The sequence below is a fragment of the Procambarus clarkii genome, chromosome 25 (genome assembly GCF_040958095.1).
Source record: "Procambarus clarkii isolate CNS0578487 chromosome 25, FALCON_Pclarkii_2.0, whole genome shotgun sequence".
NCBI lineage: Eukaryota > Metazoa > Arthropoda > Malacostraca > Decapoda > Cambaridae > Procambarus > Procambarus clarkii.
Window position 1 is genome coordinate 21,024,967 of NC_091174.1, and position 17,501 is coordinate 21,042,467.

The 17,501-nt window shown below is 41.9% G+C and overlaps 1 protein-coding gene across 3 annotated transcripts in view; it reads right to left on the reverse strand.

Moving 5' to 3' along the window:
* Positions 1-11,239: 11,239 nt before the first annotated feature.
* The window catches only part of LOC123756335 (uncharacterized), a 327,128-nt gene continuing 320,866 nt past the window's right edge, over positions 11,240-17,501 (reverse strand). For all 3 annotated transcript variants that reach the window (XM_045739404.2, XM_069331354.1, XM_069331353.1), the window contains exon 4: positions 11,240-12,906. In XM_045739404.2, coding sequence (XP_045595360.2) covers positions 12,718-12,906 — 189 coding nt within the window. In that variant the 3' untranslated portion in view covers positions 11,240-12,717. The remainder of the gene's footprint in view (positions 12,907-17,501) is intronic.

Genomic DNA, 17,501 nt, shown 5'->3' on the forward strand with positions numbered 1-17,501 from the left:
TTGTATATTGCACTTCTTGTTATTTTGTCTTAACGTAACTTTTCATTGTGTCATTTAAGTATTCTTATTATTTTGATTGATTGATTTTATTATACAAATTTGTTTGTGCATTTTATTCATGTTTTGATTTAATTAACGTAATTAAAATTTCATTGTTAAAGTTTACTTGTGTTTTGTGTGTCTTCTCCTTACCTTACCACAGACGAAGTTCCAGTTTTTTCTATTTTTTTTTATAACTATGTGACGAGGCCATACCCCTAGCCTTAAACAGCCGAACACCAACGCGTTACCGTCACACTGTACACACCAATAATCAACATGAATATTACAAGTACTCTTGATAGTACTGTCTAGCACACTGGTGCTTTACCGTGACATAGGTGAGACTTGCTCACGACATATAAAATCTTCGGGCTAGATAATATAGCCAAATAATATAGCTAACTAAAGGGGAATGGGGAGGGAACTAGAACCACCTACTTCACCCTATCCTCCGATGAGAGTCGAGATGTAGCTCCTGGTCCTCGTGTCGGGAACGCCCCCACACTACACGTCGTCGTGTCCTACCAGAGCCTCTCGTCGTCCCACCGTTTAGCGCGTCGTCTCCGTGCCTCCTCACTGCAGGTCCGTCCTCCTTGACTTCTTGAAGGTTGGAGTCGGTCTCCTGGCCGTCGTCTTCTCCCAGCAACGGCTGTCGCCTACGTCTCAGCTACAGTCGTTCGGTTTCCCCAAATAGTCCTCTCTTCCTCAGCTACCCAGTGGCTCTGTCAGCCACTACGCTGTCACGAACTGGTGAATTGCCACCGACGTCAACATACGTCACTGCACGGCTTCACTGCTACTGGCACAGTACCTGACTGGAGCACTTGTTGCTCAAATAACCGTCAATTCCCTCTTCTGGTTCAACACATGAACTAGGGAAGACTTCTCAGAGTACTGGCGGACTTCAGGTGACGCGTAAATCCACAGTAGTGGGAAACAGCTGTCCGACAGACAGGACCACTCGTCGCACGTCCGACCTCTATGACGTGTCGTGTCTGACTGCTGGCGCCAGCCCGGCGCGCTGGCCGGACCCCCTTCCTTCGTGACGTCACTTTCGCCACGGGAGGTTTTCATTGGCTCCCAGTGCCACATTGCTGTCGGTGACCAATCCGGTGCCACTGACGTCACACGGTTTTGGCGGGAGATCAGAGAGGTAAGCGCCATCTTGGCTCCCTAAAGGGCCTAAACCACAGGCCAAAATATTACTATTTCACAAATTTCTCGGCTCTCCGAGAACACTTCACTCTCTCCCATATATCAAATTGTAGCCTGCAACGTAGAGAACGCTTGGGAAAAGTAGACATGACTCTTACTGCAGGCGTGGGGGAATTATAAGGGGGGGAACTCCGTCACAGTAGTAGGCAAGTTTTGAAGTAGGAAGTTATGACTTAAGTATACTAAAATGTGTTAACATGTAGAAAACAGTAGAGGAGTACAGTGGAGGTTACCAAAATACTTATTAAATCAGATTTAGTAATGCTAAGCAGAGAATATGGCCTCGATATATCTTTGAGCATAATGAAAGCTCAATACGTCCATCAGCTTGTGAAACATCTTGTTGAGGAAACTGTTCTCCCAAAGGCTCAATTGATCAATTGTTGCTATTACGCTCGGGAGACCATTAAACACTAAACTGTCAAAAGTTAGACCCTCAAAAATGTTAATTAGAGAATGAGATATAAATAAACAGAAAGAAGAGACACCAAATTACAAAAGAAGGTTACCCTGGCAGGACCCCGACCAGCAGAGTAGAGGAATATGGGAAGTGCTTATTTATGAGTGACTTTGGGTGAGTGTAGATTAGCTCTTCATACCCAACATCATAGCCTTGTTGTAGCCTCTGCATTATAGATTAACCATTCTGACGATTAAAATATTTGCCGAACTTGTCCTTAAAGATGTGGATGGAGGTGGTTTCCACAACTTCTTCTTCTCAGTGCATTCCACTTGTTGACCACCCATACAAGGTACGAGTATTTGCTCACATTTCTACGACTTATTTGTTTTTTTTTCAGCTTCCACTTCTGTCCTCTTCTCCTACTTTCTCTAAACTTAGAAAGGTTATCCGTAGGTTATCTTGAGATGATTTCGGGGCTTAGCGTCCCTGCGGCCCGGTCCTCGACCAGGCCTCCTTTATGTTACATATGACCCAAGAAGCAACCCGTAGCAGCTGTCTAACTCCCAGGTTATTTACTGCTAGGTAACAGGGTCATCAGGGAAAAAGAAACTCTGCCCATTGTGTTTCCGCCTCCACCGGGGATCGAATCCGGAATCTCAGGATTATGACTCTGAAGCGCTGTCCACTCAGCTGTCAGGCTCCCTAAGGTGGTCACTGTCTCAACCTTTCTATTCCCCTCGGTATCTAATATGTTGATATTATATCTCCCCTGTTTCGCCTGTCCTCGAAGGTTATGAAGTCCAGTTTTTTCAACCTCTCCTCATAGCATAAGTAACATAGCACTGGTACTAATTTAGTTGCAAACCTACACACTTTTTCAAGTTTTCTTTTTATGCTTCAGAAGGTATGGGTTCCAGGCCGGTGCCGATATTCCAGCATTTGTCTAATAACAACTCAGTCGATCGCCTAAAAATCATCCTGATTTAGGTTTCTAAACAACGTTCTAGTATTCACCAGTTTTCCATATGCTGCCGATGTCAGCCTGCCTGGGTGTGCCTCTGGTACACTGTCTAGTATTGGAATTATAGCCACTCCTAAAACTTGTTTTCGCTTAGATTCCTGCAATTGCCTTCCATTATGGTGTAGGCACCATCCGGTCTTCTTCCTCCTCCTTTCATTGTCTTCATTACCTTACATTTATTCAGATTGAACTCCTCAACCATTTGCCTGCTCAATATTGAAGTTTTTAAGGTCTTCGTGTAACTTTCTGTACCCACTTTCCAGCTCGCCCATTAGGGTATCTTCTCCTATATTCGATTCTATTCGATACATCATTCACACAAATTCGAGACAGTAGTGGTCCCTGGACCGATCCTTGCGAGACCCCACATTCATCCGTACAGCTGGAGACCTCTCTTCTGAATGTGACCTTTTGTCTTCTCTCTTTCTAGAACACCTTCATACAGTTTAGTGTCTTACCAATGATCTCAGCTTAATTCTCCCCTTTATACACCAGTCTTTCGTGAGGTACAATATTAAATGCTTTTTGACAGTCTAGGAAAATGCAATCTATCCATCCTTCTTTTTTCAGTTATATACAAATAACCTAATGACCAAACCACACACCAAAAGATGAAGAAACGACGACGTTTCGGTCCATCCTGGAACATTATTAAGTCATTTGTGACCAGGTCACAAACGACTTAATAGAGCAATTATGCTGTACATTCTTCTAAGGCGGTATGTCCACTCACTGGATGAGTGGCGCTGCCCAATAAACTCGCCCCTCGAACAAAATTAAAAATGATTAATTCTCATCCTTGTCTCTCTAACGTTATCACATGTTCTCTCACTGTCGTTGTTCTTTTATGACTGTAAAACAGCTTTGTTTGGTCCTTAGATTTTGCTTCATTGTTGTTTTAAAACTATCAACTTCCCTCCTGACTCCAGGGAATTGATGTCTGGTTCTCCTAAGTGCCCATCTATTTACTGCTGTCCATAGCTTTCTGTATTTTCCCATGCTTGTATTTCCCATGCTCTGCACCACCTGTACCACCAGGGGATTACCTTTCCCTCTCCCTCACATCCTTCATGAGTGGGATGTACAGCTCCGTTGCGTCAGAACATTTGTGTATAATAACTTCCATCATCTCATTTGTTGTCTTCCCTTCCAGTTATCTTCCCAGTGGACTTCACTCAGAAATTCCCTCACCTTAATGTAATCCCCTCGTTTGTAGACCCTCATCTTTCTCTGCGCGTGCACGCGCGTGCGTGTGTGTGTGTGTGCTCACCTAGTTGAGCTGGGAAGGTCATGCATCTGCTCTTATGGCCCGCCTTTCGACCATCATTAGTTCAGTGCAGTGACTCTTTTCACTTGTTTTTCTTATCATAGTTACGTATAAAGCTGTGTATCGAGTTGGCTTCAACAACCCTCTCATTTAGATCATTCCACTTTCGACTGAATTTTTTTGAATGAAATTTTTTTCTGACATCCATGTTGCTCATCTGCGATTCCAGTTTCCAATTAGGTTCTCTCGTTGTACTGATCCCTAGTATGAATATTGCTTATATATCTACTTTGAATGATCCCATTATTATCTTGCAAGTCATTATTGTCTTCGCCCTATTCCATCTTTCCTCCGGTGTAGTGAGGTCCAGTTCCCTTAGTTTTTCTTCACACTTCAGACCCCTTAGCTCAGGAACAAACCATGCTGCATAGTTTTGGACCTGTTCTAGTTTGGGTTTGTGCTTCCTTGGGTACGCGTTCCATGCTCGGGCATGTTCAATAATAATTGTTACAAGAAAGTGGAGGGACGACGACGTTTCGTCCGTCCTGGACCATTCTTAATACGATTGTTCTCACAATCGACTTGAGAATGGTCCAGGACGGACCGAAACGTCGTCGTCCCTTCACTTTTTAGTATGTGGTTTAGTCAACATATTTCAGCCACGTTATTGTGACTCCTCGTGTGCAATTCTTACAAAAGATATACAGAGAACTCGGTAAGGATCTTTGTCCAAGTTCATGAATAATAACCGGCCATTTGTCAGTATGGCATATGCTTCCAGCTTTATTTTGATGATTTGGGCCCTCTGGTGTTAGATCCCAAGTTATGTCAACTCCCAATATTTTCCCTTTATCAGAAGTTGGAAGTTACCTTTCCTTCAATCTGAACTGAACATGAGGTCTCCTTGCTCCATCTCCTATCCTCATGACCTTACATTTGCCAGCGTTAAAGTGTAGTAGCCATTTCTCCGACCATCTTCGGAGATAGACTATGTCATCTTGTTATGGTTTCCAGTCCTCCTCAGCTCTAAATCGTGTATGAACTATTCATGCACATTCACTCCGAATGACCAGACAGATATAAGATTAGTGTAATAAACACATTCATACGCACAATCATTACTCATTGTTCCGACTGACATAACATCGACAAGGAACTGGACAGAAGCCTTCAAGTATTAATAAACACTGGATATACGAATAGAGATGTCAACATCCATATCAGAAGATATTTAGAAAAGTGGTATAACAGAGGACCGCAACACCAAACAACCCCTCCAATAAAACTTTATTACAAATCCACTATTAACTCACAAAACAAAACTGAAGAAATATTAAAAATATAATTTCAAATGGTGTGAAACAGACAACCCCAGACCAAAGATTGGAATTCAATATTTACTCCAAACCCAAAAGGACTGCCGATTCATTACTCAAGAACAGCCCCAATAAACAATACAACCTTCTTCTAAGAGCAAACGTGGTATACCAACTTTAATGCTCCAATGAAGACTGTCCCCCTTCGATCTACTTATATTGATATGACCACCACGAAGCTTTCGAGTAAACTCACCTGCCATCTGCAAGCTGGTGCCCCTAGAAAACATATGCAAAGTGTACATAACACAACACTCACTAGGAACATGCTAGAAGAAAATACAACAATCCTGGCATCCACCACTAGCCAGAGAAGACTGAAAATACTGGCAGCTATACTCACAAAATAAAAAGACACTCCCTAAATTACACAAAGTAATGATTTCGATACCTTGCCTACGCTCAAATCTAGACCTCACCATATAGCACCGGATAACGATATCTCCACAAAAATCACCTGCCCACTGCATTACCCAGTGTTTGATTGGCATCCATCCCCTTTATTCTCCTATATTTTTACCTATGTGGGATTACTTCACCCCACACAACTTCACCTATTTCACATGTGTATTCAAGATAAAATGTACCTTGCATATTCATTCCTTACCTGAGGATGTTCCAGAGTGGAACGAAACGTTGTTGAAAATATACTCTTCTATAATCATTAGAGTTTCCTTACCATGAATTTTGGTAACATGATTGCTCTTCTTAATCCCGAGAGAAAGAAAATAAAAGCAGAGAAAGCTTATTCTGTAAGATCACAACGCCAGCAATGCAGTCATATTTAACCATGATTAGGCTTTCCATTGTAAGGACGTGCAATTGTAGGGACCCATAGCCTCGGAGAAGGGAATACAGAGCATTCAGAGAAAAACTTGAAATTTGTCAAGGTTCGCCCCCCTTCTTACCTATATGGTTGGGTCCGTTCCCACGGGTCTTCGCCCCTCCGACAGGGAGCCGGTCGGCCGAGCGGACAGCACACTGGGCTTGTGATCTTGTGGTCCTAGGTTCGATCCCAGGCGCCGGCGAGAAACAATGGGCAGAGTTTTTTCATCCTATGCCCCTGTAACCTAGCAGTAAAATAGGTACCTGGGTGTTAGTCAGTTGTCACGGGCTGCTTCCTGGAGGTGGAGGCCTGGTCGAGGACCGGGCCGCGGGGACACTAAAGCCCCAAAATCTTCTTAAGATAACCTCCGTACCAGGGGCTACTGCTCGCCCTGAGGCTCTCCAGTCCACTAAGGGCTGGCCTTATATATACACCTAGCGAGTGGAGAGGTTCAAGTCTACCTGTATCACCTTTGAACCTGCCCGTCTTGACACTGGGAGGCTCTCTCTATCTCTATCTGGTCTGCCCTAGGTCGCCAGCTGGGTGTTTATACTCGTGTCCCAGCAACACGTCAGTGGTCTCATTAGTTATCTTGAATCAAGGATGCAATCTCATGTGCAGTGCAAGGTGACATAAATGGTTTCACTCAAAATAACCCTAGAGAATGTAGGCTCACTCAAACACATTGGTAAGATTAAAAGTTTACTGAAGAAAATATATACACTTGTATAAAGAAATAATTAGGTGGAAATTTCCGTTGGCGGTAACCTTCTCTCATCGCGTCTCTAGCAACACAGTCAGCTGACTGGGTCCACTTGTCAGGCGGCGGGGACACACCGCGCCTCTGGCAACACGATCAGCTCGACGATTCAAAGTTCATTTCTGGCTCCTTGAAAACCAGCCACGACATCCAGATACACCAACGTCACCGCACTTACATATTCATGTTCCACAACCAATTCATGCCTACATGAGCTCCTTGGCTCCTAGCCTCCTAGCCTATCACTATCACATTAACAAGAAATGTTCACGGTATACAGAATTTCCTAGCTCGCCTAGATCAAAGGGGTAAAGAGAGGGATAACTATCTACCTTAATTCATTCTATTACGAAGCCGACTCGTCCTTTGGCGAGGGATGATGAGGTTCCTGGTCCTGGCTTCTGGTCTTCCGTTGATCAGTTCCCACACACACAGGTTCCTCAGTCGTCTTTGTAGTAACGCGTCCTCACACTCGGCAGCTACGGTCCTTCTCCTCCTCCTTTTTCTGGCACTGTAGACACACTTGCAGTCCAGAACAGCTTCCCTCTGCCTCACTTCCAGTAGATTCGGCCTGGCGGTCGCTACTCGATTGATATGTAGAACGTGGTCCGCCGGGCATCCCAGACGTCTCCAACCCAACGTTCGCCCCTGCTACAGACTCTTGAAAATAGAGCTCTTGACTCTCTGGCCCGGCCAATCCTTGCTTCTTGGTACTCCACGGGATGTCTGCAGTATTTAAGTGATGCTTAAATCCATTGGTAGGGGCTCTCTGGCCTCTAGATCTGGAGGTCACTGGAACGTGTCCTCTCTCTGTGACAGTCCGTGACGAACTCTGCCGCCCAGGTGACAACCGCCCCCGGGAGCCCTCCGAATCGTGACGTTACACCGCCCGAGGCCCCTCGTTATTGGTCACTTCTTTCACGTTACCTTACCTGGCCAATCAGGTGCCGGAAGGTGCCGCGATGCTTTGGAGGGAAACAGAATTGCTCGGCGCCATCTTGTGCCTCAAAAGGGCGTAAACTTCTTGCATAATCAAACTTAAATGACAATTTTACAGCCAACTTGACAATGCTCCACACTCCCACACATGTGAAAATGATCCCTGGATATCAGAGAATGCTCAGGTTATGGAGATATGACTCTTTAAGCTGGGTTAGCAGAAATATAGGGGTGCGACACCGTCACACATTTAACCCTAAAAACGTACGAGGGTTCACTTCTCCTTCCACCTTTTTTTATGATTTATCTTGTACACTTTATTATACAAGGTTATACAATTACATATCTGATTTAATAAAAAAAAGTGGACATTAAGAGGAAATAAAGGGAAGTTTGTTTCCTAAAGGCTGTAGGCTTCGAATTCCTCCGATGCCGGGAAGGAACCAAGGATGCAGCGAACATTCTCCTCTTGATCGTGACACTGGGTTCGAATCCTTCAGGGGTGAGGAGTTTCCGGTTTCATATTGGCTTGGGGGAACCTTCAAGCTTCCTCGCAATTGTGTTACTCACGTGGTCCTAACTGCGAGGTGATTCAATGAAATATCTGTACCTTAAAAGTGACCACCGAGAGCTGGTCCACTCTCGGACCAGTTCCTACGATGTCTGGTTTTCATTTATATATATATATATATATATATATATATATATATATATATATATATATATATATATATATATATATATATATATTGTGACGATAATCTCTTTCAAGAGAGATTGAGCCTGCTTTTCCCTATATCAGTCACGTCATTTTACAAGTACAAGATGCTTCATTAAAGATACGTCCACCAGTATCACCAAACGTTTTGCCCAGGAAGCAAAACGTACCTTACACCCCCTGACACGCCGGCACACCACCCGTCGTCAACGAGCAAACTACCCATTCCTCGGTTATATTTATAGAGAGAGCTCGGTTATATTTATATTATTCTGTTAGAATCAAACAGCGGTTTGATTCACTGTTAGGGACCTATCAAACAGCCTGTTTGGAAGGCTGTTAGAGCAATCTCGGAGGCTGTGCGGACACGAAGGTCGCCGAGTCGTACGGGGAGGGTTGCTTGCTCCTACTGAGTTACATATATAATATATATATATATATATATATATATATATATATATATATATATATATATATATATATATATATATATATATATATATATATATATATTTATATTATTATATTTTGGTAGCAGTCTTTCTTGTAAACATATGTTGTTTAATATGACCGAAAGGGTAAGATAAATAATTCTAACACGAATCTTCTCAATATTTCTTACGTTCTTCTTCACTGTCGATGGTAATTGATAAATTAACTCTCCAAAATTTATTCTTTATTTCTGGTCTGATATCAGAACGCATTTCGTAATGATTATTATATTTTCAAAGACTTAGTTTACACTCAAAATATGTCCTACTTATTCTCGTTTGGGGTGAGATGATATGGTACAAAAGTTTTGGGTGAGGTGATAGATATATGCCAGAACACGAATCAATGGGTATAAATTGGGTATGAAAATATAAGAAAAGAAGTAACTGCAGAACGCCTATTGGCCCATACTTCCTCTTGCTACTTCTATGTTGGTTCGGGGTCTTGAAGTGGGTAGAATATAGTTGTGCATTAATTGGCTATTGATTGCTGGTGTTGACTTCTTGATGTGTAGTGCTTCGCTGAAGACGAGTTTCCGGCTATCGCTGTATCTATCGATGATTTCTGTGTTGTTTGTTAAGATTTCTCTGGTGATGGTCTGGTTGTGAGAAGAGATTGTATGTTCCTTGATGGAGCCCTGTTGTTTGTGCATAGTTAATTGCCTAGAAAGAGACGTCGTTGTCTTGCTTATTTACTGAGTTCTTTGGGGCTTACAGTCCCCAAGCGGGCATGTGAAGGCACAGACGACGTTGGTTTCCTTCAGAGCCTTCTGTTTGGTGTCTGGGGAGTTTTTCATGAGTAGGCTGGCCGTTTTTTTGTTTTTTGTAGTAAATTGTTAATTGTATTTTCTGATTTTTGTCTGTAGGGATAACGTTCCTATCAATTATGTCTTTCTGGACCCTTTCCTCCGGTTTATGAGCCGTCGAAAAGAAGTTCCTATAAAACAGTCAAATAAGAGTTACAAGTGTTAGTACATTCTTCAGAGGTTGCATGGCGTTTCACCTTTCTTTAAATGACGTCTTCAACATAACCGTTAGAGAAGCCATTGTTCACTAGGACCTGCCTTACCCTACAGAGTTCTTCATCGACCTGCTTTCAACCAGAGCTGTGAGTGAGAACTCGGTTGACATACGCATTGACAACACTCCTCTTGTACCTGTCTGGGCGGTCAGAACCACGAAGGTTCTGTATATTGAAAGAAACCAATGTCGTTTATGCCTTCACATGCCCACTTGGTGGACTGTCGCCCCAAAGATCTCAGTATATCAGAAAGACGACAACGTCTCTATTTAGGTGATTAACAATGCATAAACAACAGGGCTCCATCAAGGAGCATATAATCTTCACATACAACCAGACCATCCCCAGAGGATTATAACCAGAGTATTCTTCTTACCTTGTTGTAGTGGAGTGGTTAAGCTCTAGATTACAGACCAATATATGATATTTAATATTTGCTGGGAATTGTTTTCCCTCGGTGCTGGGCCTTACCTAACCCCCCTGTTTATTAACTCCTTGACCTAAGATATTGACCACACTCAGAGCAAGCACTAGTCATTGTAGCAAGCAATAAGAGAGAAAATGGAGGAAGGGAATAGGAGTGAGAACGCGAGAGAGCAGGAGGGTCGGAGGGAGAGAGGTAGAGCCTCACGAATAACACGAAGGATAGTGATAAGGACAAATGTAAGAATGACAAGCATGAAAGGGGAAGGGAGGGAGAAGAGCGGGGGGAGTAAGAATGAAAAAGGGATGGAGGAAGATAAAACAGGCAGTAAGAGAGAGAGGAGTGAAAGTAGGGAACAAGAGGTGTTAGAGAGGGCATGAGAAAGGGTAGTAACAGGGTGAGAGAGAAAGAGAGTTCTCATATTATCAAGGTGAAGAGCCAATTAAGTCGGCAGCTGTGTCGGACATTTCTGTTTAGAAGAAAACTAAAAATACAAATGCAAAGTATTCTCATTAAAATTTATTTGTAATTTTTGCTGAATTTCAAATGAGCTTCTCGAGGAAGCTGCTTATGTATGTTAATATTGTTTGAGACCAAAACAAACACTGCAGGGCAGTACGTTTATGTCACGCATTAATGACTTTATTTGCTCTAAATGTTATGATATGAATATTTTCATTGTATATCCTTCATTTAATATCCAAACACAATCCGTCATGGTTAGTGAACTCTCACAGGAATCCTGAACTTTAATAACGTGAAAAAATCTTACAAATTCTGATGGGATCTATAAATCCAGATCAACCACTTTGAAAGAATTTATAATAATAATAATAATAATAATAATAATAATAATAATAATAATAATAATAATAATAATAATAAAATCATGGGTCTAATAAAATAAAAATCGTCATAATTTAAAAAATAAAAACTCAAGCTGCAACGTGAACAATATATATTAAGAAGCGTGCAGCCCAAAATATTAAATTAAACAGAGCTATGTTAATTAAACATTGGACGATGTGGTAATTAAAGCTCAGCAAGAGATCTTAATTTAACCACAACATCATACAGTAGGTTACACACCACAACACAAGCTAAACACATCAAAATCTGTTTAGCTAATCAGATCTCAGCATGGCTAGCTAAGAACAACACGAAATTAATAAAAAAAAATGACTTAGAATAATCTAAAACCCAGATAAAATATAAATAAAAAATGTTAAGGTGAACACAGTACAATATATTGTAATGAGGCTGACAGCTTGAGTAAGAGGGAGACTATGAGTCAGCACTATGCTACACCTGACTAGGGAACGTTCTCTTAATAATTCTTTGTACAATCAATCGAAGTTTGAGGGATTTGTTAACATATCAAGATTAATTAGGAAACCTTTGCACACGTTCAAATTTTGTTTGGAAATTCATTGTAACTGATTTATCGCTCTCCAAGGTGACGCTTTGGTCGACTTGTACATGAGCAAATTAGAATTATGTATGAGAATTAATTATGGACATACCAATTATATATATATATATATATATATATATATATATATATATATATATATATATATATATATATATATATATATATATATACATACATATATATATAACTAGTATATATACTTATCTTGGAGATAGTTGATATGTACGTTACTACACAAAAACGTTAAGACCCAGTTTGAGGTCATTAAGGATCTACATTGTCCTCACCATCGACGGTGTCCTAAAATGTACAGAAATAAAACAATTAGATGTTTAGCATCACCAGTGTGCTAAAATTAAAGGGAACATTTTAAAATAGGGATTATTTAAAAGTAAAACTAAGGCTTCTTACATTCGTCTGCATGATTACCTACACCGGAAATAACGATGGGAGAGGTTAGGGTATAGACACACTGATATTATTATATATATGCTGGCCATGATGCCTTCGTAGTTCAGCATGTTTATGGTCAATTCCTCTTGTTGTGGAAGGTAATTGGCCAGAGCACACTATTGGAGTGGCCCATGCCTCAGGTTGTGGGTGGATGCCCTACGCCAAATATGGACATGCCTCTGGACGTGGGTGGACGCACTGCGCCCAAGGTGGCTATGCCTATGGACATGGGTGGAAGCCCTACGGCCGTAGTGGCTATCCCTCTGGCTGTAGGTGGATGCAATTCGCCCAAGTTGATAATGCCTCACAGATTGAGGTTGGACGCACTAAACTTGAGTGGCCGATGCCTCTGGTTGTGGGTGGTGGTCGGCCAGGGCAGGCTTGGCGATGCGGGTGGTGGGAGAGTAGGTGAGAATGTGTCGACGGCCAGAAGTCGTCGAGGAGCGGGTGGCCCGTCGCTTCAGCCCTCCCCCCACCAACACCAGCAACAGTGCTACATAAAACACCACAACTGCCTGCAGAAAAACAAATAAATTAGTGTATTGTAATTAATATTGAAAATATCACACACACACACACGTCCACCCACGTCCACACACACATAGCCTGGGGGCCGGGGGCCCGGGGGCCTCGTAGCCTGGTGGCGCGGGTTCGATTCCCGCACGAGGCAGAAACAAATGGGCAAAGTTTCTTTCACCCTGAATGCCCCTGTTACCTAGCAGTAAATAGGTACCTGGGAGTTAGTCAGCTGTCACCGGCTGCTTCCTGGGGTGTGTGTGTGTGTGGTGTGGGGAAAAAAAAAAAAAAAAAAAAAAAAAGTAGTTAGTAAACAGTTGATTGACAGTTGAGAGGCGGGCCGAAAGAGCAAAGCTCAACCCCCGTAAAAACACAACTAGTAAACACACACACACACATATATATATATATATATTTATATATATAATGTCGTACCTAGTAGCCATAACGCACTTATCGGCCAACTATGCAAGGCCCGATTTGCCTAATAGACCGAGAGATTTTCTTTACTCCCAATAATTTGTTTCCAATTAGCTTATTAGAATTATTATTGTTATATTATATTAGGAACATAAATTATTGACTTAATTGTGTTAGTTTAGGTTAGGTAAAGATAGGTTTGGATAGGTTAGGTAGGGTTGTTAGGTTCGGTCATATATCTACGTTAGTTCTAACTCAAATTAAAAAAAAATAACTAATACATAACGAAATGGACAGATTTATCATTTCATAAAAAAAAATATTTTAAAATATATAAATACAGGAAAACTTGGCTTGTTAGGCAAATCGGTCCTTGCATAGTAGGCCGAGTTCGACGTTCTGGCTACTAGGTACAACATATATATAAATATTGTGACAGTGTCCCCACCCCTATATCTATCCTGTACCCGCATCTTTTCTGCGACCTGCACGTTCTCTGATGCTCAGGGAACGTTTTGATGTATATAAAGGTATTGAAAGTTATCTTGTTGGATGTGAATTTGCCGATTTAGTTTGGTTTTACTAGTGGCTTACGCCCTTTTGTGTTACAAGATGGCGCCAGCGCATTCTGCGTCCAGCCAAAGGAGCTAGACGCCAGCCGTCTCTTGATTGGCCAGGTAGGGGTCACGTGACATAATTGATCAATGGCGAGGAGCCCTCGGGCGGTGTGACGTCACAAGGAAGAGGGATCTGGGCGGCCCAACGCCCCTGCGGGCTCAGTGTGTTATGTCCCATCGTCGAGAGCGGAAACGTTCAAATAAGCTCCTAATTTGGAGGCTAGGAAGCCCTAGCCAGTGAACCTAAGCAGCCGCATTGATACTGCAGACATTGTGGGAGATTATCTGATCTCCTGTAGAGTACATGGAAGCAGGGCTTGGCTGGTGTTAGTGCCAAGAGCTCTTGGACGGATAGACTGTGGCGAAGAGGAACGTTGGGCGGGGTCGTGAGGACGCCCCTGCGGGCCACGTTCAAACACATCAGGCGAGCTGCTGCGGCCGGGCCAAGTCCACTGGATGTTTGAGGAGGCGGACACTGAACCAGACTGCATGTTCGTCTACAATTCCAGTGTGGGAGGAGAAAGACGACGTGCACAGGGGCCTGTCTCTAATACCTAAGGAGGAGGAGGAGGAAGAGGACCTGCCTGTAGAGTGGGAGTACGGCGAGGACGCGCATCTAAAAGTCGAATGAGGACCTTATGTGTGCAGGACCCTGATGAACGGAGGACCGAACGCCAGGACCGAGGACCTCACCGACCCTCGCCAGAGGATACGTCGACTTTGTATCAGAAAGAGTTAGGCAGCTAAATTCCCTCCCATTACCCCTTAATTTAGGTGAAATTTAGGTGAGCGAGAATATCATTCATGTCGTAAGCATTGTCTTTTTTATCACTACCAGTGTGGTAGAGAGTTAGGCTAGGAGCCAGGTTACTCATATATACATGAGTTATATATATATATATATATATATATATATATATATATATATATATATATATATATATATATATATATATATATATATTAGTATATTTTGGTAGCAGTCTTTCCTGTAGACATATATTATTAAATATGACCGAAAAAGTAAGATTAATAATTCTAACACGAATTTTCTCAATCTTTCGTACATTACACTTCACTGTTGGAGGTAAATCAAAAATCAATTCTCCAAAATTCATTTTTATTTCTAGTCTGACGCGACACGAGCGCGTTTCGTAAAACTTATTACATTTTCAAAGACTTTAGTTCACAAATACACAACTGAATAGAACTTACGCATCTCCGATTTTTTATATCTTACATTTGAGTGAGGTGGAAGGGGTGATGTGGCATTAACACAAGACAGAACAAAATGTGGTATTAATAGGGTATTAATTTCATCAACACAAGACAGAACAAGAGTGTTAATAGGGTATTAATTTCATCAACACAAGACAGAACAAGAGTATTAATAGGGTATTAATTTCATCAACACAAGACAGAACACGAAACAATGGATATTGAATAGAAGTGTTTGTAGAAAGCCTATTGGTCCACATTTCTTGATGCTTCTATATTGGAGCGGAGTCTTGAGGTGGGTAGAATATAGTTGTGCATTAATTGGCTGTTGATTGCTGGTGTTGACTTCTTGATGTGTAGTGCCTCGCAAACGTCAAGCCGCCTGCTATCGCTGTATCTATCGATGATTTCTGTGTTGTTTACTAGGATTTCTCTGGCGATGGTTTGGTTGTGGGAAGAGATTATATGTTCCTTAATGGAGCCCTGTTGCTTATGCATCGTTAAACGCATAGAAAGAGATGTTGTTGTCTTGCCTATATACTGGGTTTTTTGGAGCTTACAGTCCCCAAGTGGGCATTTGAAGGCATAGACGACGTTAGTCTCTTTTAAAGCGTTCTGTTTTGTGTCTGGAGAGTTTCTCATGAGTAGGCTGGCCGTTTTTCTGGTTTTATAGTAAATCGTCAGTTGTATCCTCTGATTTTTGTCTGTAGGGATAACGTTTCTATTAACAATATCTTTCAGGACCCTTTCCTCCGTTTTATGAGCTGTGGAAAAGAAGTTCCTGTAAAATAGTCTAATAGGGGGTATAGGTGTTGTGTTAGTTGTCTCTTCAGAGGTTGCATGGCTTTTCACTTTCCTTCTTATGATGTCTTCGACGAAACCATTGGAGAAGCCGTTATTGACTAGGACCTGCCTTACCCTACAGAGTTCTTCGTCGACTTGCTTCCATTCTGAGCTGTGGCTGAGAGCACGGTCGACATATGCGTTAACAACACATCTCTTGTACCTGTCTGGGCAGTCGCTGTTGGCATTTAGGCACATTCCTATGTTTGTTTCCTTAGTGTAGACTGCAGTGTGGAAACCTCCGCCCTTTTCCATGACTGTTACATCTAGAAAGGGCAGCTTCCCATCCTTTTCCATCTCGTAAGTGGACCAATAGGCTTTCTACAAACACTTCTATTCAATATCCATTGTTTCGTGTTCTGTCTTGTGTTGATGGAATTAATACCCTATTAATACTCTTGTTCTGTCTTGTGTTGATGAAATTAATACCCTATAATACTCTTGTTCTGTCTTGTGTTGATGAATTAATACCTACCACATTTTGTTCTGTCTTGTGTTAATGCCACATCACCCCTTCCACCTCACTTAAATGTAAGATATAAAAAATCGGAGATGCGTAAGTTCTATTCAGTTGTGTATTTGTGAACTAAAGTCTTTGAAAATGTAATAAGTTTTACAAAACGCACTCGTGTCGCGTCAGACTAGAAATAAAAATGAATTTTGGAGAATTGATTTTTTATTTACCTCCAACAGTGAAGCGTAATGTACGAAAGATTGAGAAAATTCGTGTTAGAATTATTAATCTTACTTTTTCGGTCATATTTAATAATATATATATCAAAAGCTAACAATGAAAAAGCTAACAATAACAAAAGCTAACACATATATATATATATATATATATATATATATGTGTGTGTGTGTGTATTCACCTAGTTGTATTCACCTAGTTGTGTTTGCGGGGGTTGAGCTTTGCTCTTTCGGCCGCCTCTCAACTGTCAATCAACTGTTTACTAACTACACTATTTTTTTTTCACACCACACACACACACCCCAGGAAGCAGCCGGTGACAGCTGACTAACTCCCAGGTACCTATTTACTGCTAGGTAACAGGGGCATTTAGGGTAAAAGAAACTTTGCCCATTTGTTTCTGCCTCGTGCAGGAATCGAACCCGCGCCACAGAATTACGAGTCCTGCACGCTATCCACCAGGCTACGAGGCCCCACACGTGTGTGTGTGTGTGTGTGTCTGTGTGTGTGTGTGTGTGTGTGTGTGTGTGTGTGTGTGTGTGTGTGTGTGTGTGTGTGTGTGTGTGTGTGTGTGTGTGTGTGTGTGGGAGCTGTAACATTTTGGACAGCCAGAGGAAGTGCCTGGATTCAAGAGGCCAGGAGTGAGCTTTTGAATCGTCCAGCTGACTATGTTGCCAGAGACGGGTGAGGAGTGTTGCCGCCGTCTCACAGTTCCACGTTTATTAATCACTATGCGGATCCAATGTAGTTTTCTTCATTAAACTAATCATCAATTTTAATACTGTGTTTTAGCCTTCATCTCTAG